Source organism: Lynx canadensis, chromosome E1 (genome assembly GCF_007474595.2).
Source record: "Lynx canadensis isolate LIC74 chromosome E1, mLynCan4.pri.v2, whole genome shotgun sequence".
In the NCBI taxonomy this organism is placed as follows: domain Eukaryota; kingdom Metazoa; phylum Chordata; class Mammalia; order Carnivora; family Felidae; genus Lynx; species Lynx canadensis.
In genome coordinates this window covers 54,579,860-54,604,466 of record NC_044316.2, presented here as the reverse complement: position 1 = coordinate 54,604,466, position 24,607 = coordinate 54,579,860, and the positions used below count along the sequence as shown (strand labels likewise).

General features: G+C 42.1%; 1 protein-coding gene and 2 non-coding genes across 3 annotated transcripts in view; 2 read left to right on the top strand and 1 right to left on the bottom strand.

The window, feature by feature from the left end:
- Nucleotides 1-16,452, bottom strand: part of NUP85 (nucleoporin 85) — a 36,607-nt gene extending 20,155 nt beyond the window's left edge. The window contains exons 1-6 of the mRNA XM_030296822.1: nucleotides 16,309-16,452; nucleotides 12,018-12,111; nucleotides 8,837-8,999; nucleotides 2,806-2,876; nucleotides 2,231-2,274; nucleotides 1,149-1,218 (exon numbers count right to left, since the gene is read on the bottom strand). Coding sequence (XP_030152682.1) covers nucleotides 1,149-1,218; nucleotides 2,231-2,274; nucleotides 2,806-2,876; nucleotides 8,837-8,999; nucleotides 12,018-12,111; nucleotides 16,309-16,341 — 475 coding nt within the window. The 5' untranslated portion in view covers nucleotides 16,342-16,452. The remainder of the gene's footprint in view (nucleotides 1-1,148; nucleotides 1,219-2,230; nucleotides 2,275-2,805; nucleotides 2,877-8,836; nucleotides 9,000-12,017; nucleotides 12,112-16,308) is intronic.
- LOC115501955 lies at nucleotides 4,312-4,418 on the top strand. Its single transcript, XR_003964995.1, has one exon. It is a non-coding gene; the product is annotated as a U6 spliceosomal RNA (small nuclear RNA).
- Nucleotides 10,269-10,375, top strand: LOC115501966. Its single transcript, XR_003965005.1, has one exon. It is a non-coding gene; the product is annotated as a U6 spliceosomal RNA (small nuclear RNA).
- Nucleotides 16,453-24,607: the final 8,155 nt, after the last annotated feature.

Sequence of the window (24,607 nt, the reverse complement as noted above, 5' to 3'; positions counted from 1 at the left end):
ACACAAACCTCAGCTTCATCTGTAGCAAATTCCACTTTCCCACAGTACGGACAGAAAGTATAGGGCAGAGAAGAGAACTATGGAGAAGTGGTTTATCCCTCGTAGGTGGGCACACATATGGTCCTGAATAAAGGACTGGGCTGACAAATGGACCTTTAGGAATACTTCCTCTGAGCCAGGCAGCTCCACCTTTCACTGAATCTTTGATAGGGCTGAATCTCACCACTTGCACCACCCCCAATTCTTCACAACGATGCAGTGTGCAATGGCCAGGTAAGGAACAGCCACTTAGGGACTGGTACTGATTAGGTGCTAGGTAAGCAACAATGACAGAAACACAGCAACAGCCCTCAAGATATACTGGAGGCAGTAAACATAGAAACAACTAATTTTCATTTCAAGTTGCTCAGGACTTTAGCAGGAATGGGAGTAAAAAGCTATGACTACAGAGATTACTAACACTCATTTATGGGTAACAGCAAACATAAACTATCAAGAGATACAAAAAAAAAAAAAAAAACAAAGCCTGCAGCACCTCCACAGAGAGCAAGGATACCGTACCACCCACAGTTTGGTTCAAGAACATGCGATAATTCAGAATGGACAGTTCACGTGTAGGGCTGCCCCTGCCCCAATCACTGGTGACAGAATTCTCCAAGTGACTTTGCCTCCCACCATATAATCCCTCACATCCTTAAAAGTTTCTCTTTCTTTTAAATTTTTCAACAACAGACCTTTATTATTTCACACTTCTGGAGGCCAGAAGTCTGAGATCAAGGAGTAAGCAGAGTTGGCTCCTTCTGAGCCTAGGAGGGAGAACCCATTCCATGCCCCTCCCCTGACTTCTCCTAAAACTTTCATAAGCTTGACCAGTCCACAACATAAATACTGACCACCCCTGTCATACAGCAGTTTAACACGTTTTACTGGTGTTTTTCAGGGGCCACCAGCCTAACATTTTAGGTTTTCAGGAGGCATTTTCTAAGAGGTGACAAAATGGCAGGCTTCTTTGGGTGTTACGTACAACTTTCTGATGGTTACGTTGATGGAGAGTGATGAAAAGAGCATTCTGGGCAATTAAACTCTCATCATGACATGCAGGAAAGGTAGACACCTTTGATGTTGGGAAGGGATGATTCCATGCTCACCTGGGGCTACTTCAATAAAAAGAATCTCACAAAGATTCCAAATAAGCTCCATTGCTGACAAAATGGAGACCTAAGGAAGAAATGGAGACAAGGCTGTAACTGAAAACATTCCTGATATTTGCTCTCAGAGCAAAGGAATGAAGCACATGATGGTCATTCATTATTAACCCAACATTTACTGAATATTCCTATGGAAATCCCACAGGATTTCCCACAGGGAATTCAGTGAGAGAATTTTAGGGGATGGTACGCAGACTAACATTGTTTTTTTTTAATAGTTCTCATTTTAGTTTAATGTGCGTTATAGAAAAATATAATTAGCCCATCCCGCCCATGGTCTTGATGAATATTAGGATTTAGAAAGAGGCTCTGAGTAAAGTGGAAGATGATTTTTAGAAAAATTTATTCAGTAAATAATATTAAGAATTCTACAGATATACCAAAAATCATGAAGGTGGTATTCAAGGGACTAAAGTTTAAGAAAGTCTACTAAAAAGCAAACCTAATATAAGACCCAAAAATAAGTCAGGTATGGACCCTGCCCTAGGAAATATTCAGTCCCCTTCCCCACCATCTTTTCATACAAAAACACAGACGACCTTATTCAGAGAAAATAAATGCTTTGCTGCACCAATCCCTACTCACCACTGAGCTTGAACACTATCAAGATTCTACCAAAGAAAGAGAATTCTTTCAGCCATCTTCCAGCTCCAACAAAATAAACAACTCAGTAAAAATGCTGGGTCACGAGCTGAGTCCAGCTCATAAAAATAAGCAGTGGTTCCAAAAGCTCAGTTCACTAACTCAGGTGACACAATGTGGTTAGGACTGATATTTCCCCATAAGAATTGTAAATTCATACAAGTACTTATCAGGCACACCCTTGTGTTCCAATGCATTATGCCTTAAAGGGGGCACCAAGAAGTTCAAGATGATCCTTACCGCCCCCAAGGAGTTGCCTGTCTACCTGGTAAGAAGAAAGACTTGTACATAACAATGACTGCAAAGCCACCCCAGGTGGGTGCTGAGGATGCAGAAGGACAAAACGGTGCCAGGACAACAAAGGCAGGCGGCGCCCCTACCTGGCTGCTGAACTGGCGACCACTGGCTGGATCTTTAGCAGCAACTAACAAAACACAAAACATTTTGAAGTAAGCAATGAAACTTTTAGTCTCATAGTTATAGCTTCATATACAAGGTTCTTTGCTTGTGCCTATTTCCTCTAATGACTACCAATTTTCACTGTAAGTTTTTAAAAAGTGCTTCATATCTCTTTGTTGCAGATCAATGATTTGTAAACCCAATGCCCTTAAGTTACAAGCAACACTTTCAACCGCAACAGAACAGAGACCATCATGTTATAAAAGACTTTACTCAGCACCCAGAAATCACATGGCTCTCAAGGTTATGGTGACTTTAAATTGTGAAAGTAAAAGAACTGGGAATATGATTTTCAAAGATCTTTAATTTGGCCGTTAGTCTCACACCTGTCAACTCAATATGTTCTAACTTGAAAAACGTACTCGACGATTGCCAAAATATTAGGTTACGTAAGATGGGAAAGTAAGATTTTTGAACTGTAAAGTCAAATAGATTTACCTTGCAGTACTGACAAACATTTCAATTACCGTAACATGTACACACACAAAATCCTTACTTGCAGCCTGGTGCATTTCCTCCATACAGGCTCTTATGACTGATCGGTAGTTCTTACTCACTCGGACCAATCTACAAAAATGAAATGACATACAACAGGAACATGGAGCATCTTGTAGTGACAAAAAGCAAGGAAGTCTGCAATAGAAGATAAGAGCTTGCTCAAATACAGGAGCCAACCTGAAGGAGTTCCTAACGGCCTAGGCTGGAACAACTTTAGCATCAAAATAAGTAACATATAAGATAACCCACTGAGTACAAAAAATATCCCGGAGGGGCGCCTGGGTGGTTCAGTCAGTTAGGCGTCCGACTTCAGCTCAGGTCATGATCTTGCAGTCCGGGAGTTTGAACCCCGCGTTGAGCTCTGCGCTGACAGCTCAGAGCCTGGAGCCTGCTTCAGATTCTATCTCCATCTCTCTCTGCCCCTCCCCCACTTTCACTGTGCCTCTCAAAAATAAAATAAAAACATAAAAAAATTATTTTAAATAAATAAATATCCCCAAATCCATAGTGATATTAATTGTTGCAAATGAGATCTACTGATAGACACTAAAAATAATGGTTGAAATTTTAAAGAGAAATAGAATTTACATAATCTCAAAGTTTCTCCTCCAAATACCCATTAGTTACAAAGGAAAGATGGTAATTTTACAGTGGAGAAACCCAGGAGAAACCACATTAACCAAGTGATGAAGGTCAATAAACTCAGTAATAAAACTTCAACATGATAAACCCCATAATATGATGTACTGAAGACACATCATACCAGTTCTGTGGTATTCTTACTAAAAATGCATTATCTCAAAAACGATACATAACCTTTGTCTAATCATGAGAAACCAGACAAACCCAAATGGAGGGACAGCACCAAAATAACTGGCCAATATTTTTCAAAAGTGTCAAAGTCATAAAGAAGACTATGGGAAAAAAATTAAATGCAACCTCAGTCACAGAAGAGAAAAAAAGGACATTAGTGTAAAAACTGGTGAAATTCAAATGAAGTCTTCAAGCATACTGCATTGATGTTTAAGTTTCCTGGTTTAAGTGACAGTAATATGGTAACATATAGATATTAACATTATAAAGCTAGATGAAGGATATGCAGTAATCCATTATTCTTGTACCTTTTCTGTAAGTCCAAAATTACTTCAAGATAAAGTCTTTTTAAAAAAGGAAGTGACGGGGCGCCTGGGTGGCTCATTCGGTTAAGCTCAGGTCATGATCTCATGGCTCATGAGATCCAGCCCCACATTGGGCTCTATACTGACAGCACCGAGCCTGCTTAGGATTGTCTCTCTCCCTCTCTCTGCCCTTCCTGTGAGCACACATGCATGCACGCTCTTTCAAAATAAATAAACATTAAAAAAAAAAGAAAATGACAAAACATAACAAACATCCACAAGAAAGTAACTGGTTTAGTTACCAAGATGCAGTCCTTAGCAACAAAAACAGTTCTAGAAGAAGAGACCTAAAGACCACCTATTCATTCCATTCAAAAATGAACAGCATGCTTACTTCAGTAGCACATATACTAATATTGGAACAATACAGAGAAGACTGGCATGGCCCCTGAGCAAGGATGACATTCAAATTTGTGAAGTGTTCCATATTTTTTAGAACATATAGAATTGTTAAATCACTATATTGCACACCTGAAAATAACATAACACTGTATGTTAATTATCCTGGAATTAAATCAAAAAAAGAATAGCAACATTCTGCATATGACCTACAACAAGACTGGCAGGAGGTAAAGCAATCTGCACGTATTCCCTCACCCAATCCTCACTACCCCACATCCCCTTTCACTGCCAAGATTCAGGTCCAGATAAATAATTCAGCCAAAAAAATAAGGTGATATGCTAACCCCGATACACAGAACAGGAGCTATCACCCCACCATTAGGATGGCATTCATTCATTCATTCATTCATTCAACATTTTAGAGCATATATTTTATTTTTTTATGTTTACTTATTTTGAGAGAGAGCAAGGGGGGAGGGGCATAGAGAGAGGAAGGGAGAGAATCCCAAGCAAGCTCTGCACTGACAGCACAGGGCTCAATCTCACATACTGATCTCACATATCATGAGATCAAGACCTGAGCCGAAATCAAGAGTTGAATGCTGACTCTTGATTCTGTCTGAGCCACCCAGATGCCCTTAGAGCACGTACTTTATAAACGTGCAAGGGTATGTGGGAACAGAGGGCCCACATAAATAAGACAAGTTCCCTGCCTTCCAGGAATTACAGGATCTTCGACATGTTTTTCTCTTAGAATAATGATGTTTGAGTCACCAATATTCTGTTACCAGAGCCTCTTGAAACCAGTGATTTCCCCTTCTATCCTTCCCTCCCTCTCTGCCATCCCCCGAAGCTGACTAGGGTATCCTCCAGAATGAGTCATTTGTAAAATTTTACGAGGAAGTAAAATACTGTGATACTGTGATTTATAAGAAATAAACATCGGGGCAGCCGGGTGACTTAGTCAGTTGAGTGTCCAACTTTGGCTCAGGTCATGATCTCCCAGTTCATGAGTTCAAGCCCCCAAATCAGGCTCGCTACTATCAACCTGTCAGCACAGAGCCCACTTAGGATCCTCTGTCCCCCTGGGGCACCTGGGTGGCTCAGTTGGTTGAATGTCTTCAACCAACTTCAGCTCAGGTCATGATCTCATGGTTCATAGGTTCAAGCCCTACGTCAGGCTCTGTGTGGACAGCCTGGAGCCTGCTTTGAATTCTGTGTCTGTCTCTCTGCCCCTCCCCTACTCATGCTCTTACTCTCTCTCAGAAATAAACAAACACTGGGGGACCTGGGTGGCTCAGTCGGTTGAACATCCGACTTCAGCTCAGGTCACAATCTCACAGTTCGTGAGTTCGAGCCCCGTGTCAGGCTCTGTGCTGACAGCTCAGAGCCTGGAGCCTGCTTCAGATTCTGTGCCCCTCCCTCTCTCTCCACCCCACCTCCTGCTTGTGCTCTGTCTCTCCCTGTCTTTTAAAAATGAATAAACATGTAAAAAAAAAAAAAAAAAGAAAAGAAACATTAAACAAAATTTAAAACAGGGAAGCCTGGAAGGTTAAATAGGTTAAGCGGCCAACTTTGGCTCAGGTCATGATCTAGCAGTTCATTAAGTTCAAGCTCCTTGTCAGGCTCTGTGCTGACGGCTCAAAGCCTGGAGCCTACTTCAGATTGTGTCTCCTTCTCTCTCTGCCCCTCCCCGACTTGTGTGCAGACACTCTCTCAAAAATAAACAACCTTAAAAATCTTTCTTTAAAAAAAAAAAAAAAAAAAAAAAAAAAAAAAAAGGATCCTCCGTCCCCTTCTCTCTGCCTCTCCCCATCTTGCACTCTCCCAAAAATAAGTTGTTGTTGTTTTTTTTTAAAGAAAGAAAGAAAGAAACATCTAGTCTTTATCCTAGTCCCTGACACAAGATTCCTATAATCCTTGTGAATTCCTAAGTGATGAGAGCATCAGGAGCACCTTACGTTCTATTGAGGCCATTCTGGGTGGGCTCCTGGATTGGGGTTGGTCAAAGAAAGACTCAGCCATCAACAGAAGACCGAAATCTTCTGCTGTGCTAGGGTGGCCTGTCAGTCAGTCTAGATCTCAGCTCTTGATCTTGGCTCATGATCTCGGCTCAGGTCAAGATCTCCTGGTTCCTGAGATAGAGCCCAACAGGCTCAGGTCACGATCTCCTGGTTGAGACAGAGCTCCATGTCAGGCTCTGCACTGAGCATGGAGCCTAAGATTCTCTCTCTCCCTCTCCCTCTGCCCCTTCCCCAATCACACACTTCCTCACTTTCTCAAAAACAAATAAAAATAAAAAAAGAGAGGCGCCTGGGTGGCTCAGTGGGTCGAGCATCCAGCTTCAGCGCAGGCCACGATCTCACAGTTCATGGGTTCAAGCCCCGCGTCGGGCTCTGTGCTGACAACTTAGAGCCTGGAGCCTGCTTCAGATCTGTGTCTCCCTCTCACTCCACCCCTCTCCTGCTCGTGCTCTGTCTCTCTCAAAAATAAACATTTAAAAATATAAAATTAAAATTAAATTAAATTAAAATAGAAATTTTCAGCCCTGCACCCTACCTCTCTGGAGAGGGGAGAGGGGCTAGAAATGGAGTTAATAATTGATCATGCCTCCCTCCATAAAATCCCATTAGTATGGAGTTCAGAGAATTTCCAGGTGGGTATATAAATCCACGTACCGGGAGGGGGACACACCCAAACTCCACAGGGACAGAAGTTCCTGTACTCCAAACCCTCCCAAACCTTGTCCTATTTATCTCTTCACCTAGCTGTTCATCTGTATCCTTTATCATATTCTTTAATACATTGGTAAGCTAAGTGTTTCCCTGAGTTCTGTGAGCCACTCTAGCAAATTCATTGAACATGAGGAGGTTTAGGAACCTCCAATTTGTAGCTGGGCCAGAAAAATGCTTTAAGTAATGTGGGAATGCACTAACTGCAATTCACATGTGAAGCGGGGAACAGTCTTGTGGGACTAAGCCCTTAACCTATGAAATCTGATCTCCAGGTAGATAGGGTCAAAATTGAGATAAATTATATGATACCCAGGGGACCTGGCAGGCTGTCAGTAAAGCATGTGACTTTTTATTTTTGAGAGAGAGACAGAGAGCAAGTTGGGGAGGGGCAGAGCAAGAGGGAGACAGAATCCCAAGAGTCAGATGAGTAACCAACTGAGCCACCCAGGCACCCCAAGCATGCAACTCTTTATCTTCCGGTCGTGAGTTCAAGCCCCATACTGGGAAATACAGCTTACTTAAAAAAAAACAAAAACAAAAACAAAAATTATAGGATGCCCAGCTGGTGTGACAGAATTGTCTGGTGCCATACATCTGGCATCAGAAAGGAATATGGGGGTGTCTGGTGGCTCAGTTGGCTCAGTGTCCAACTCATGGTTTTGGCTCAGGTCATGATCTCACTGACAGTGCAGAGCCTGCTTAGAATTCTCTCTCTCTCCCCACTCTGCTTGGAATTCGGTCTATCCCTTTCTCTCTGCCCCTCTCCCGCTCATGCTTTCTCTCTTTCAAAATAAATTTAAAAATTTTTAAATAAACAAACAAGGGGAGCCTGAGTGGCTCAGTCTGTTCAGCGTCCAACTTTGGCTCAGGTCATGTCATCACAGTTCATGAGTTCGAGCCATATATCGGGCTCTCTACTGTCCGAATGGACCGAGGACTCTGTTTCAGATCCTGTCTCCCTCTCTCTCTGCTCCTCCTCCACTTGCATGCACTCTCTCTAAAATAAACATTTAAAACAAACAAAAAAAACAAAGAAATGAATATGGCAGTAGTGTGTAACAAAGGAGACACTCAACAGGAAGGAAAAACTTTTTTCCCCCAATACAAATACCAACACTGCCCATGCTCTAACTGTATTTAGGGACACTGATAAAAAACTAACATAAAGGTTCTCACACTCCATGGTGCTTAAGACTCACCTGGAGATTTTAGATTTGAGGATCCACCCCAAGAAACTTTAATTTTTATGATCTGAGGTGGGGCGCAGATATCTGCCATTAACAAGTATCTGATATTGATGCAGTTACCTCATGAACCACACTTCAAACAACCCTAGTCTATATACAGTATAATAGTTTTCTGGTCTCTTACCAAAAATGCCTTGAGAATAATTCTTTAAAGATACAACAAAACTACTTTTTTAAACTCATTTTTGTAGTAAGATAATTCCAAAATCATCCCACAGTGGGACTTCTTTCAGTGATTTTCAGGTGCTTATTCGGCCTAAATTTTCTTCTTTGCAGGGTAAATGAAACAGGAATATAAACAAACAAAAAGTTTATCAAGCCACCAAATCGATCAACAGCCATTTGCACAGTCCCTGAAAGACATTTCATCCCTACCTACCTCCACTGCCCAGGACAGAAGCCTCAAAATAGAACCAGGAGCCCCTTATTTCTCCAGGCACTCCATCCATCATGCAAAAGGACGAGGCAGTTCATTTGGCTTTCACGCTTTAGTTGTGGACTGCAGTACCTACCAGCAGCCTACTTACTGAGCTTTTCTGGATTTTCCAGTCAATTCTTCTTCAACTCTCTGGAGGCCCACAAAGATTCCATGGGATTCATTGAAGAGTTTTCTCAAGATCTGAGAGTAAACATCTATATCCTTTCGGATGATATAGATAAAGGGGCAGCCTGGCACAGTCTCTGATTTTTCTGAAACAGGAAAAATTTAACATCGATCACCATTACTCTCATATAACAACTCTAAAATTTTTAAATTGAGTTATCTAATTACAACAGCTTCAGCTACTTTGCTAGATTTCATTTTTTAAAGTATGAATTATTTATCAATTATCCACACATGAATTATTTAATATACATGTTTACTTTCAGACTTTACTCCTCAGCTGACTGGCTTATTTTATTTTGTTAATGTAACTTCTAGGCCTGGAGTGCCTGGCTGGCTCAGTCAGTGGAGTGTGCAACTCTTGATCTCGGGGCTGAGTTCAAGCCCCATACTGGGTATGGAGATTACTTAAAAATAAAATGTTTAAAAAAATAAAGTAAGCTCTAGGCCCAAAATGGGGCTTGAACTCACAACCCTGATATCAAGAGTCACATGCTCTACTGACTGAGCCAGCCAGGTCCCCTCTCACTGGCTTATTTTGGAACTTTTGCCTCCAACAGTTAAAATATACTAAAAAAAAATATGGGGCGCCTGGGTGGCGCAGTCGGTTAAGCGTCCGACTTCAGCCAGGTCACGATCTCGCGGTCTGTGAGTTCGAGCCCCACGTCAGGCTCTGGGCTGATGGCTCGGAGCCTGGAGCCTGTTTCCGATTCTGTGTCTCCCTCTCTCTCTGCCCCTCCCCCGTTCATGCTCTGTCTCTCTCTGTCCCAAAAATAAATAAACGTTGAAAAAAAAAAATGAAATATACTAAAAAAATTAAACTCACTTCATATTAGCCTAAATATAACTCAAAAAATATGATATATCTACAGACAAAATTTTACATAACCTCAAATTCAAGTAAAATTTTTATATCACTTTGTACTGCCATTACTCCTAAAGCAAAGAATCAAAAGTTAACTGAACTATTTTGCAACAGTGATAAAAAGGCTCTATAATGATAAAATATAAACAACCAATTTGTGGAAATTTCTTATGCAACAGCTTCCCAAACAAGCTATGATGATGTTCAATGGCTCATCTCTGATGAGACTGCAAGAGATGTAAACCTCACGTTTTCAACAATTGAGGACAAACTATCAAATGTTGACAAGCCTTCCCATTAAGTACGAAAAGAGGACAGACATATTCAAAGAAGGTTCTCCTCTAAGCAACTGTCCCTTTGGCAGCTTCTATAGCTCTGCCAACCTTGAAATCTTTAATACCAAAATATCCCAGAAACAGTTAGCAACATCAGGGACAATTCTTAACTACAAAATCAAGAAAAACTACATCACTTAAAAATTGCATGAACTGTGCTCACTTCAGCAGCACATATACTAAAGTTCAAACAATACAGAGAAGATTAGCATGACCCATGCGCAAGGATTACATGCAAATTCGTGAAGCTTCCATATTAAAAAAACAACCAGAGCACCTGGGTGACTCAGTCAGTTAAGTGTCTGACTCGATCTCAGCTCAGGTCTTGATCTCAGAGTCATGAGTTCAAGCCCCACACTGAGCTCCACACTTAGCATGGAACCTACTTTAAAAAAAAAAAAAAAAAAAAAAAAAAAAAAAAAAAAAAAAAAACCAGGGGTGCTGGGCGGCTCAGTTAGTTAAGTGCCCGACTCTGGCATAAGTCCTGATCTCAGTCCACGAGTTTGAGCCCCATATTAGGCTCTCTGTTAGCACAGAGACCGCTTCAAATCCTCTGTCCCCCTCGCTCTCTGCCCCTCCCCCACTTTCACGCAAGTGCTCTGTCTCTAAATAAATAAATAAACTTAAAAAATAAATAAAATCGGGGTGCCTGGCTGGCTCAGTTGGTTAAGCATCCAACTTTAGCTCAGGGCACGATCTCATAGTTGGTGCCCGGCTCTGGGTTCCGCACTCTCTCTGTCCCTCTCTCTCTTCCCCTCGCGCACTCGAACTCTCCCATAAATTAATTAAATAAATAAACAAACAAATAAATAAATAAATCTGCATGAACTGCACACGATTTGCCAAAATTTTAAGACTTTCATTAGCTCCATCTCCTCTCTATAATAAAAGAAAGCCTCCACATTTGAATAATCTGTCAAAGATCTGCACAAAAATATCTTCAGCATTTCCCAAGACTCGTCTTGAAAAAAAGAAAGCAAAATCAAATGTCAAAATTTAGTTTTATCTTACTAGAAAAGTCTATATCAGAAAGAGAATATCCAAAAAAAAAAAAAAAAAAAAGAGAGAGAGAGAGCGAGAAGATCCAGGGTGCCTGGGTAGCTCAATTGGTTGAGTGTTGAACTGATCTTGGCTCAAGTCATGATCTCATAGTTCGTGGGTTCAAGCCCCACATGGGGCTCTGCACTGGTGGTGCTGAGTCTGCTTGACATTCTCTGTCTCCCTCTCTCTCTGCCCCTCCTGGCTCATGCTCTCTCAGGGAGAAAAAAAAAAAAAAAAACAGAGAGAGAGAGAAGAGAGAGAGAGAGAGAGAGAGAAAGAAAGATCGATCCATGTCCAAAACCTGATGGAACTTAGAGAATAAGGAAGAGCCATTTCACTCTCCAAATCCTTTGTGCTTTTATCAACAGCCTACAGAATTCGATTAAGTTCATAATAATAAAAGGTAAGGACTTCAAAGTCTTCATAGATCTGCAGTTTCACAATAAAGGGGCTGCTGTAAAGGGAATTTAGTGATTCTGGACAAGAAGGGGAAAAAACTTGAAGTTTTTAAATACACAGGAAACATTTCAGGGTGCATGGCTGACTCAGTGGGTAGAACATGCTACTTCTGATCTCAGGGTTGAGTTCAAGCCCCACGTATGTTGTAGAGATTACTTAAATATATTAAAAAATAATAATAATAAAAGAAACCTTTAACACCTGGAAGATTATTAATTTTTTTCCCCTGGACTCAACATCTGCCAGGTCTCATAAGTTAATGAAAATCTTAAATAGCTAAAGTTTCAAAAGTGAAAATGGTACAAAATAAGTTTAACTGTTTCTTGCCTCAGTCAAATCTGAGAGAAGAAAACAACCAAATGTGCCAAGATGGATAATCTGGAAGAAAAAAAAAAAAAACCTACCTTTTTTGTTGAAGGAGGTTTCACACACCAGCATCTCTCCTGGACCCCAGTCAAAACACATTTGCTTCTTCTTGGAATTCACTCCTGGAATCAACTAGTAAAAAAAAAAAAGCCAAAGAAACTTACTTTTACTAAAGGCTTTGCTTTCAACTGATTTGCAAGTATAACCCTAGAAATCAATGTTCATGAAAGTTAAGTGCTACTCTATGTATACAGCTGAGTGTGGTTGAGATCAAACTAATCTGTTAAAGTCCGAATAAGCAAGTGAGCTTTGTCGGGCACCTCAACCCAGCCTGCCACTTAACAATCAATTACTATACGATAATTTAGTGATCTACAGTTCAGAAAAAGGGAATTTAAAAAAATAAAGAAATTGAAGTGTTTGTTACTCACTAAAAGGAGCCCTCCAATCCCATGGCTTCTGTGCCATCTCTTAGATGAGGACTCTCAATTTTTCTGACTCAGACCAATCCCTTTGAGTCTCAGCTTCATACATCCAACTACCTAATCCACACTTTTATAGGTTACCTAACCTAGGTATAGAGCTATATCCATAACATAAGAACCAATAAAGGACTCTTGATGCTCATCTCTAATTCTCCCCCCACTGGAGCAAAGCCTTCCCCAATTGTTAGGACTGATTTGTGATTCTCCTCTTTCCCTTACCGCCTTTGTCCAATCTATCAGTAAATCCTGTTCTGCTCTTAAATAAGCCTGAATCCAACCACTTACCACGTCTACCAGTCTAATCCAAGCCACCATCAACTCTCACCTGACTGCAACAGCATTTCTCAGTGTCTGAAATGACTCTCCTACATGGTTATTGCCTCTCCCTGTAAATAGATAAAAGCTCACAAGGGCAAAGGACTCCGGGATTCTCATTCACTGCCTAGAAGAGAACGTGGCACAAAATTGGCACTCCATAAATATTTTTGGCAGACAATAAATTTGTTATCAAGACAAATGCACTCAGTTCTTAGGAAGAACTAATGCAGTCATTCAACAACTAAGCAATGTTTAGTAAGCCTTTTTCCGTACTGGGCTCTAGGAATACAATGTGTAATACAGTTTCTGTCCTCCAAATGCTAGCAGTCTACTGAGGAAGTCCAATAAACAGGCAGTAAAAAAAAAAAAAAAAAAAGTGGAAAAATGCCAAAGCAGAGAAAAACACAAAAGAGGATGTTTTAGTAGACTCTTAATGGATGAGTGGGCAAGGCAAGGGGGAAACGTTACACACAGTGCTGCTGAGGCAAATGGGTACCCACATGCAGAAAATAAACCTGACATCATAGACAAAATAAAAGTTAGAAACAAATGTAGAGCAAAATCTGTAAAACTTGAAAAGCACAGTAGAAAACCTTTTGATCTTAAAGTAAGCAAAGAGAGGACAAAAAAGTACAAACTACAAAACAATTTATAAATTGGGGCTTCGTCAACATTAAACTTTTGCTCCTCAAAAGACACTGTTAAGAAAATGGAAAGACAAGCCACAGACTGGGAGAAAATATTTGAAAACACATATTTGATATCTAGAATATACAAAGAACTCTTACAATTCATTAATAAAAATAACCCAATAACAAAATGGGCAAAAAATTTTAACTGCCACTTCACCGAAGATATACAGATGACTCATATATAAGCATATAAAAAGATGCTCAATATCTGTCATCATTAGGGAAATACAAATCAAAGCAATAATGAGGTACCACTATATACCCACCAGAATGGCAATGGCTAAAATTTAAAAAGATTGACCACACAGGGGCGCCTGGGTACTCAATTAAACATCCGACTTCGCCTCAGGTCATGATCGTTTATGAGTCCGAGCCCCATGTTGGGCTCTGTGCTGACAGCTCAGAGCCTGGAGCCTGCTTCGGATTCTGTGCCTCCCTTTCTCTCTGCCCCTCCCCAGCTCTTGCTCTGTCCCTCTCTCTCTCTTTCAAAAATAAATGTAATTTTTAAATAAACAAACAAATAAATAAAAAGACTGACCATACAAAGAGTTGATGAGGATGTGGAACAACTGGAACCCACATGTTGCTGGTGCAAAAATGGTATTTGAAGAAACGAGTTTATTTTAGCTAAATATGAATCTACCCTATAACCCAGCAATTCTACTTCTAGATATTTGTCTTAGAAGAAAATAAAAAAGGCAACAAAAACCAAAACTTACATTTCTTAAGTATCTTTGAAACAAAAGGATAAAACCACTGGTCTAGAAAAAGAACTAAAAGATTATTCTACCCTCTACTTTGAATCTATACATAAACATCTTTTTTTTTTTAATTCTTTTTTTTTCAACGTTTTTTATTTATTTTTGGGACAGAGAGAGACAGAGCATGAACGGGGGAGGGGCAGAGAGAGAGGGAGACACAGAATCGGAAACAGGCTCCAGACTCTGAGCCATCAGCCCAGAGCCCGACGCGGGGCTCGAACTCACGGACCGCGAGATCGTGACCTGGCTGAAGTCGGACGCTTAACCGACTGCGCCACCCAGGCGCCCCAATATACATAAACATCTTTAAATGTGATTACTAACTGGCCTTCACAAGCCTTAATGATAAGCAAATGGGACACCTGGGTGGCTGAGTCGGTTGAGTATCCAACTTTTGATTTCGGCTCAGGTCATGATCCCGGGGTCATGAGACTGAGCCCACATCGGGTTCCACACTGAGTGTGGAGACTGTTTGAGATTCTCTTTCTCTCTCTCCCCCTCTCCCCTGCTTGCCCTCTCTAAAATAACTGAAAAGAGGCGCCTAAGCAGCTCAATCAGTTAAGCATCTGATTCCAGCTCAGGTCATGATCTCACGGTTCCTAAGTACGAGCCCCGCATCAGGCTCTCTGCTGTCAATGCAAAGCCTGTTTTGGATCCTCTGCCTCCCTTGCTTTCTGCCTCTCCCCGACTCACGCTGAAGCTCTTTGTCTCTCAAACTTAAACATTAAAAAAAAAGGTTGAAAGAAGGGCACCTGGACAGCTCAGTCAGTTAAGCATCCGACTTCAGCTCAAGTCATGATCTCACGGTTGGGTTCATGACTTCAAGCCCTGCATCAGGCTCTCTGCAGTCAGCATAGAGCCCACTTCGGATCCTCTGTCTCCATCTCTCTCTGCTCCTCCCCCACTTGTACTCTGTCTCTCTCAAAATAAATAAATAAACTTAAAAAAAAAAAGCTGAAAGAAAGGAAGAAAGAAAAAGTTCCACTGGGGGAGAAAAAAAAAGAAGTTTCAGCAACTCTGATATTCTAATTTTTCTTCCTGCGGACAATGACATAGTCCCTCCTGATAGATATAAAATATTTCAAGTACTTTATATAGATCTTCAAATTTTAATACTCTGCAGCAGTAAACTTTTTGGAGTTACAACCCACGTTAACTGCTATTTAAGATCTCAGGTCTCATTTTGTCCAGTTAGCTTTGAAATGACCCCCATCTTTAATTTTCGGTTTTCTCAGACACTGCTTTGCAATCTGATGGCTTTAGCTCAAAACTGGAGGCACATTTCGACTTTCTAAAAAGCAAAGATACAAGATCAGGCAACCAGCAGTTCAGTGAAGCTTATCGCTTACCAACAGCTAAGAGGGGCAGAACAAGCCAATGATGGACAAACATATTTTACCTAGCCAGGGAGGGGAGGGAAGGCTTTCCTGAGAAAGAGGATGCAGGTTCTTGCATTTGAAAAACGAGGAGAGAAACCTAATAGAGAAAAAGAGAGGATCCCAGGCAGGGGGAACGGTAGGTGTCTGCGACCTAAAACCCATGAATCTCTTTATGGACATCATAGATCATTCACATTCGACATATGCTCTCGTCAAAGTCCAGACAGAAGTGGGAGCAAACAGCAATAAAGACAAGAAGTCTCCGGGGAGAATATGTACTTTCAGCAAACCTCGGGCCAGGACGGCACACGAAGCAGAAGCCAAGCTCACGGTGTCGCGATGTGAAGCTGAGCTCTGCGGACGAAAAAAAGCCCCAACTGCTCTACATGGTCCGAGCCCGCTCACCAGAGCACTAGCCCAACGGGAGAAGCTAGGCAAAAATGGGATGGGAAGGCGAGGAAGACAAGGCAGGGTGAGGGATGGAGTGAGGCCTCCGAGCCAGGCATTTCTGAGTACACAAAAGAGTAGACACCTAGCGAACACCACGACCCAAACACAAGCACCTTGCTAATGGGACCTCCGAATTGTGGCAACTGAGCTGAGGGAAGGGGAAAGGAGCCTCGAGGGAGCCTGCAGTGACGAAGCAGACACACTCCTCGGACAGCGAAGGCAACACTTTTGCAGGCGCCCTTACAGTGACCGTCGGCTCGCCGTCGAGTTCCTCCATAGCGCTCCGCTTCAGCCACCAAGAATTTCCACAGCCGCTAAAGCTCCCAGCTCAGGCCTCCCGCTCACAACCGGCTGCGAGAGAGGACCCCTCCCGAGCGCCTCCTGCGCTGCCTGCAGGCCCCAAACCCCCACCCCCCATGTAGGGGCCTCTCCTCTCCGCCACGATCCTCCTTCTGCCACACTCTAAACGTGTCGTCCCTTCTTTGCCGGCGACAACGCGTCAGGGAAAACAGCGGAAGGGCAGCCTGTCAACCCAGTTATCTTCCAGCCGGGTCAGGCGCCGCCGCGGACAGGCCCGCGCCGGGCAGGGAAAAGGCCCCCCGAGACGGCGGGAGCAGCGGCAGTGCGGCTGCGCGTGCGCGGGCTGGGGCGAGTGCTGGGCCTAGTCCGGGAGCCAGCGAGCGAGCGCTCGGTGTTTCCAGACTCTGGCAATTCTCTGCCTTGTGCGACTGCAAGTCGCAACTGCTTCGCTGAATGGTGTCCAGGCCTTGTCCAAGCCCCGTCGGGCCACTGGGCTGTGTAGGAAGGCGGTCGCCACCACTCCCACCCCGAAATGCTCAAAAGGCACGTGGACAGAATTGTTGCAGCTAGAAACAACTGTGAAATGGAGACAGCTGGGCTTGCTTAATTAAATACAAATACTGGTTTGTTATCTCACCAAGGAAAAGCAGGAAGGGACACTCAAATCAGGGAATCCCAGAATTTGTTATGGAAAACTCAAAAGTGCTCCAATAATTTAAAGGAGCCGTTTGTTGTAAATGTCATATTCACAAGTACATACACGTACAGGGAAGAAAATAGGAATGCTTCTAAATTTCCAAATAAACTTTTTGAGCAAATTGAAGATAATTGGAAATTTAAAGATAAGTCGTAGGAAATTCTGCCTGGAAATGTAGTAGCTGCTTTTATTTAGAAAAGAAATTTGATCTGAAAACAAGACATAATTTCAAGATGCTCCTTTCCCTGAGGTGCTGAACGGCCTGTCTGAATTGGTTTAAAAAAAAAAAAAAAAAAAAAAAACCACGACGGAGTGGTTAGGAAAATCCCGTCTCCCCAATAGTTTGTTCTTTTGAGATGCAGACTGTTGGGCAAGGAAGAAAAATCTCGGGGCTATCAAAATTTCATCGAGATCCTTGTCTCTGAAGACAGCCATCCAGAGGATAAAATTTAATGTAGTTTTGCAAAAAATTCCACACTGTCCTACCAACTATGTCTTCCTACGTGTTCCAGATGTTTCAGTTTCACTGATCTGTTTCTTTTCTTTTTTTGATTATTATTATTTTAATTTACATCCAAGTTAGTTAGCATATAGCGCAATAATGATTTAAGGAGTAGAATCCAGTGATTCATCCCCTACATATAAACCCCAGTGCTAATCCCAAGTGTCTTCCTTAATGCCACCTGCCCATTTAGCCCCTTCCCCCACCCACAACCCTTCCAGCAACCCTCAGTTCTCTATATTTAAGAGTCTCTTATGTTTTGTCTCCCTCCCTGTTTTTATAGCATTTTTACTTCCCTTCTGTTCATCTGTTTTGTATCTTAAATTCCACATATGAATGAAGTCATATGATACTTGTCTTTCTCTAATTTCACTTAGCACAATACACTCTAGTTCCATCCACGTTGTCGTAAATGGCAAGATTTCATTATTTTTGATTGCCAACTAATACTCCATTGTGTATATATATATACCACATCTTCTTTATCCATTCATCTGTTGATGGGCATTTGGGCTCCATCCAAGCTTTGGCTATTGTTGATAGTGCTGCTATAAACATTGGGGTGCATGTTCCCCGTCGAAACAGCACACCTGTATCCTTTGGATAAATACCTAGCAATGCAATTGGTGGATCATAGGGTAGTTCTATTTTTAATTTTTTGAGGAACCTCCATACTGTTTTCCAGAGTGGCTGCACCAGCTTGCATTCCCACCAGCAGTGCGAAAGAGTCCCTCTTTCTCCGCATCCTCGCCAACATCTGTTGTTGCCTGAGTTGTTAATGTTAGCCATTCTGACAGGTGTGAAGTGGTAATCATCTGAGGTGTTTCTAACACCAGTGGTATGACTATGAAGTATGAGGAATGTATTCATGTCCATTTTCCGGGGAGTAAAAAGAGGCTGCTGATATTTTCTGAAAGTAAAATAAACATTTGGGGGTTGCCTGGCTGACTCAGGAGAGCATGTGACCCTTGATCACATTGAGTGTAGAGATTACTTAAAAATAAAATCTCCTGGGGCGCCTGGGTGGCGCAGTCGGTTAAACGTCCGACTTCAGCCAGGTCACGATCTCGCGGTCCGTGAGTTCGAGCCCCGCGTCGGGCTCTGGGCTGATGGCTCAGAGCCTGGAGCCTGTTTCCGATTCTGTGTCTCCCTCTCTCTCTGCCCCTCCCCCGTTCATGCTCTGTCTCTCTCTGTCCCAAAAATAAATAAACGTTGAAAAAAAAATTAAAAATAAATAAATAAATAAATAAATAAATAAAATCTCCTGGGGCACCTGTGTGGCTCAGTTGGTTGAGTGTCCAACTTAGGCTCAGATCATGATCTCACAGTTTGTGAGTTCGAGCCCTGTGTTGGGCTCTGTGCTGACAGCTCAGAGCCTGGAGCCAGCTTTAAATCCTGTCTCTCTCTCTCTCTCTCTCTCTCTCTCTCTCTCTCGATCTGCCCCTCCTCCACTCACATTTTCTCTCTCTCTCTCTCTCTCTCTCTCTCTCTCTCTCTGTCTCTCAAAAACAAATAAACCTTTTAGGGGTGCCTGGGTGGCTCAGTCAGTTAAGCACTGGAATTCAGCTCAGGTCATGATCTCACAGTTCGTGAGTTTGAACCCCACGTTGGGCTCTGTGCTGACAGTTCAGAGCCTGCAGCATGCTTCAAATTCTGTGTCTCCCTCTCCCTCTCTCTCTGCCCCTTTCACGCTTGCACTCTGTCTCTCTACCTCTCTCAAAATAAATAAACATTAAAAATAAATAAATATTTTTAAATAAATAAATAAATAAATAAAATATTTTAGAGGTGCCTGGGTGGCTCAGTTGGTTAAGGGTCCAACTCTTAATTTGGGCTGAGGTCACAATCTCACAGTTGTGGGATCAAGTCCCATTGGGCTCCATGCTGGGCATGAAGCCTGCTTGGGATTTTCTCTCTCTCTTTCTCTCTCTCTCTCTCCCTCCCTCTTCTTCTGACCCTCTCCCACTCTCATGCATGCACATGGGCGTGCTCTCTCTCTAGAAAAAGAGTAAGAAAAATAAAATCTTGTTTAATGTTTATTTATTTATTTATTTTGACAGAGAGAAAGAGAGAGAACGCATGTATGGAGAAGGGGTAGAGAGAGAGAGGAAGAGAATCGAATCCCAATCAGGCTCTCCACTGTCAGCACATAGCTGGACGCAGGGCTCAATCCCATGAACTGTGAGATCATGACCTGAGTCGTTTAACTGAATGAGCCACCCAGGTGCCCCTAAAACAAAGTTTTTTAAAAAATTAAAAATGGGGGTGCATGGCTGTCTCAGTCATGGGAGCATGTGACTCTTGATCTGGGGGTTGTAAGTTTGAGCCCCATGCTGGGTTATAGAAATACTTAAAAATAAAAATCGTGGGGCACCTGGGTGGCTCAGTCGGTTTAGTACCCAACTCTTGATTTCAACTCAGCTCATGATCTCACGGTTTGTGATTTCACGCACCGTATCAGTGCAGAGCCTGCTTGGGATTCTCTTTCTACCTCTCTCTGCCCCTCCCCTGCTCACTCTCTCTCTCTCTCACTCATCCAAAATAAATAAACTTTAAAAATTTTTAATAAGTAAAACATTTATTTTTTTTTTAAACTTGGGGTATCTGGGTGACTTAGTCAGTTAAGCATCCAACTTCAGCTCAGGTCATGATTTCACAGTTCCTGGGTTCGAGCCCTGCATCAGACTCTCTGCTGTCAGCACAGAGCCCTCTTTGCATCCTTTGTCCCCCCATCTCTCTGCCTGCCTCTCTCTCTCTCTCTCTCTCAAAAATAAATATTAAAAACATTGTAATGTTTAAAATTAAACATTCAGTAGCAGATCAGTTTTTAACTGAAAACATGCCTAATTTCCTTCTTTTTTTTAATTTTTAAAAAATGTTTAATTTTCAGAGAGAGAGAGAGGGACAGAGCACAAGCTGGGGAGGGGCAGAGAGACAGGGAGACACAGAATCCAAAGAAGGCTCCAGGCTCTGAGCTGTCAGCACAGAGCCCGATGCGGGGCTCAAACCCACAAACTGCAAGATCATGACCTGAGCCAAAGTCGGACCCTCAACTAATTGAACCACCCAGGTGCCCCCATTTTTTTTAAATGTTTATTTTTGAGAGAGAGAGAGAGCACAAGCAACAGAGAGGCAGAGAGAGAGGGAGATACAGAATCCAAAGCAGGCTCCAGGTTCTGAGCTGTCAGCACAAAACCCAACACAGATGCCTAATTTCTTTCAGAGAAAATTATTCTGGGGAACAGGATTAGCAGAAGAAAAAAAAATAATAGGATGAAAGATCAAAAAGGAAATCAACCCTTTCAAAAGGAGATCTGAGGAAAAAAATAATTTGAATGACAAAAGACCTTAGAGAATTTTAGTACTACAGTTTCTTGATATTTTAAGACTGTCACCTGAAAGGGCACCTGGCTGGCTCACTCAGTAGAGCATGCAACTCTTGACGTCAGAGTTGTAAGTTCAAGCCCCATGTTGGATGTAGAGATTACTTAAAAATAAAAATTAAAAAAATCTCAAAAAGAAAGGCTGTCATTTGAAGATAATAAAAGTAGTGAAATCGTCTGACCTAGAGCTAGATAATACGAGGAAAAAGTATTGGAAACATTTTTTAGTCTAAGTGCACTATGCACCAGCAACTTTACACGATCATTCAAAACCACTTTGTTTTTTTTTTAATTTTTTTTAACGTTTATTTATTTTTGAGACAGAGAGAGACAGAGCATGAACAGGGGAGGGTCAGAGAGAGAGGGAGACACAGAATCCGAAACAGGCTCCAGGCTCCGAGCTGTCAGCACAGAGCCCGACGCAGGGCTTGAACTCACGGACCGTGAGATCATGACCTGAGCCGAAGTCGGACGCTTAACCGACGGAGCCACCCAGGCGCCCCAAAACCACTTTTAAAAAAAATGTTTATTTATTTATTGGGGGGGGGAGGGACAGAGAGAGAGAGGGAGAGCGAGAGTCCCAAGCAGGCTCCACACTGTTAGCACAGAGTGGGGCTCAATTTCACAAATCCTGAGATCATGACCTGAGCCAAAACAAGAGTTGGACATTTGACTGATTGTGCCACCCAGGTGCCCCTACTTTTTTCCCCCCTAAGAAAACTACAGCCAATGGAGCTATTATTATTGTATGTATGGACCTTTTTCTTCCTTCTAATCCTTCTCAGTATACTTCCAAGAATGAGGTTTCAGTTACACAGTTTATGTATCCTCCTTTTCTTACATATAATCCCAAAGGAATACTTTTGGAAAAACAAATTAAATAATCAGCATGCAAATCTTTTTGTCTTCTTTGCTCTCCATAGGCTCTTCCTCTCCCTATATTGGTTGGTTGAACTCTAGAATTCCTGTATCTATTCTGAAGAGTCTTGAAATATGCAAGAGACACTTCAACCTGAGGTATATCAGAACCTGAGAAAGATAGTAAAATATTTCTGGAATCAGGGGTGCCTGGGTGGCTCAGTCTGTTAAGTGTCTGCCTCTTGGTTTTGACTCAGGTCATGATCTCATGGTCATAAGATCAAGCCCTGCATTGGGCTCCATGCTGAATATGAAGCCTGCTTCAGATTTTCTCTCTCAGCTCCATGCTGAATATGAAGCCTGCTTCAGATTTTCTCTCTCAGGGCGCCTGGATGGTTCAGTTGGTTGAGCGTCCGACTTCGACTCAGGTCATGATCTCACAGCTCGTCAGTTCAAGCCCCGCATCAGGTTCTGTGCCGACAGCTCAGAGCCTGGAGCCTGCTTCAGATTCTGAGTCTCCCTCTCTCTCTCCCCCTCCTCCGCTCATGTCCTGTCTCTCTCTGTCTCAAAAATAAATACACATTAAAAAAAAAGATTTGGGGCGCCTGGGTGACTCAGTCAGTTGAGTGTCCGACTTCGGCTCAGGTCATGATCTCACAGCTCGTGAGTTCAAGCCCTGCGTCAGGCTCTGTAGTGACAGCTAAGAGCCTGGAGCCTGCTTCTGCTTCTGTGTCTCCCTCTCTCTCTGCCCCTAACCCACTCACATTCTGTCTCTGTCTCTGTCAAAAATAAATAAACGAAACAAAAAAAAATTAAAAAAAAAAAAGATTTTCTCTCTCTTCCTCTCTCTCTCTCTGCCTCTCCCCTGTGTTCACATGTTCTCTCTCTCTCTCTCTCTCTCTCTCTCTCTCTCTCTCTCTCCCTCTCAAATAAGTAAATAAATAAATAAAAATATTTCTGGAATTAAATAAAAACCTCCTAAAACAAAACATATATATTGCACAACAGTCAAACCAGAAATCACTTTCAGTCACTCCAAAGTCAAACTAAGAATCATTCTCAGATCAAGCCAGAATTGTGCTAGAGATGTGACCTAGGTAGTAAAGTACTAAGTGGAGGCATATAATGCTCCCTAGCCTGCAGAGAAAGAAATACATAATCATTTCAAGAGACATAACTATTTTGGAAAACAAGGTAGACATCTATTATCAAGAGACCTATCAATATTTATGCACTTTGACCCTGCAAGTCCTCTCTTGAAAATTGATTTCAAATAATTCCAAAACAAAAGAGGTATATGAATTTTGGTATGTGCTATATATAATGCAAAAACAAAGATTTCTCGAGCTCCAGGCTATTGACATTTTGGGCCACAAAATCTATGTTGTGAGAGCTGTCTTCTGCATTGCTGGATGTTTAGCGGAATCCCCAGCTTCTACCCACTAGGTGCCAATAACAGCCCTCATCCATTGTGAGGACCGAAAATGTCTCTAGATATTATATTCCCAATGTCCCCTAGGGGACAAAATCACCTCTGTTAAGGGTTGCTGGTATAGAGGTGCCTGGCTGGCTCAATTGGAAGGGCATGCGACTCTTCATCTTGTGGTTGTGAGTCTGAGCCCCTCATTGGGAGTAGATATTACTTAAATAAATACAATTTTAAAAACAAAGAATTACTGGTATATATGTTCACACATAGAGGAATAGCTAAGAAAATATAATAGCAATGGGATTACTCAGCTATTTCAAAGAACTATGAAAAACATGGAAAAGTCAAGAATTTTTAAAATGTTCACGTTTTTTGTACCCATAATTGTAATTCCAGGAAATAATCAGGAAGTACATTTTGAATAATGACCCCCCCCCCAAAAGGAAGTAATTTAAATGTCTCACAGTATGAAAAAGCTTATGCAATCATTAAAAGGTAACTGTAGCAAAAATTTTTTAAGCTAAAACTCAGGAAAATTTTGTAAAAAATTAAAAGTATCTATCGATATTTATGTAGGAAAACAAAAAGACTAGCAAAGAGGGGTCCTGACTGGCTCAGTCAGTGGAACACATGACTCTTTAACTCAGGGTCATGAGTTCGAGACCCATGTTGGATGTAGAGATTATTTAAAAATAAAATCCTGAGGCACCTGGGTGGCTCATTTGGTTAAGCACTTGACTCGTTTTAATTCTTTTAATGTTTATTTATTTTTGAGAGAGAGAGAGAAAGCACAGGTGGGAGAGGGGCAGAAAGAGAGGGAGATACAGAATCCGAAGCAGACTCCAGGCTCTCAGCTGTCAGCACAGAGCCTGACGTGGGGCTCGAACTCATAAACGGTGAGATCATGACCTGAGCCAAAGTCAGATGCTTACAGACCTAGCCACCCAGGTGCCCCTAAGCATTTGACTCTTGATTTCAGCTCAGGTCATGATCTCATGGTTTGTGGGATAGAGCCCTGTGTCAGGCTCTGCGATGACAGTGCAGACCTTGCTTGGGATTCTCTGTCTCCGTCTCTCTCTGCCCCTCCCCTGCTTGTTCTCTCTCTCTCTCTCTCTCTCTCTCTCTCTCTCTCAAGATAAATAAACATTTAACAAATAAAAATAGGGGCGCCGGAGTGGCTCAGTCAGTTAAGTGTCTGACTTTGGCTCAGGTCATGATCTTACAGTTTGTGAGTTCTAGCCCCACATTGGGCTCTGGGCTGACAGCTCGGAGCCTGGAGCCTGCTTTGAATTCTGTGTCTCCCTCTCTCTCTACCCCTCCCCTGCTCACACTCTGTCTGTCTCTGAAAAATAAATAAACATTAAAAAAATTGGG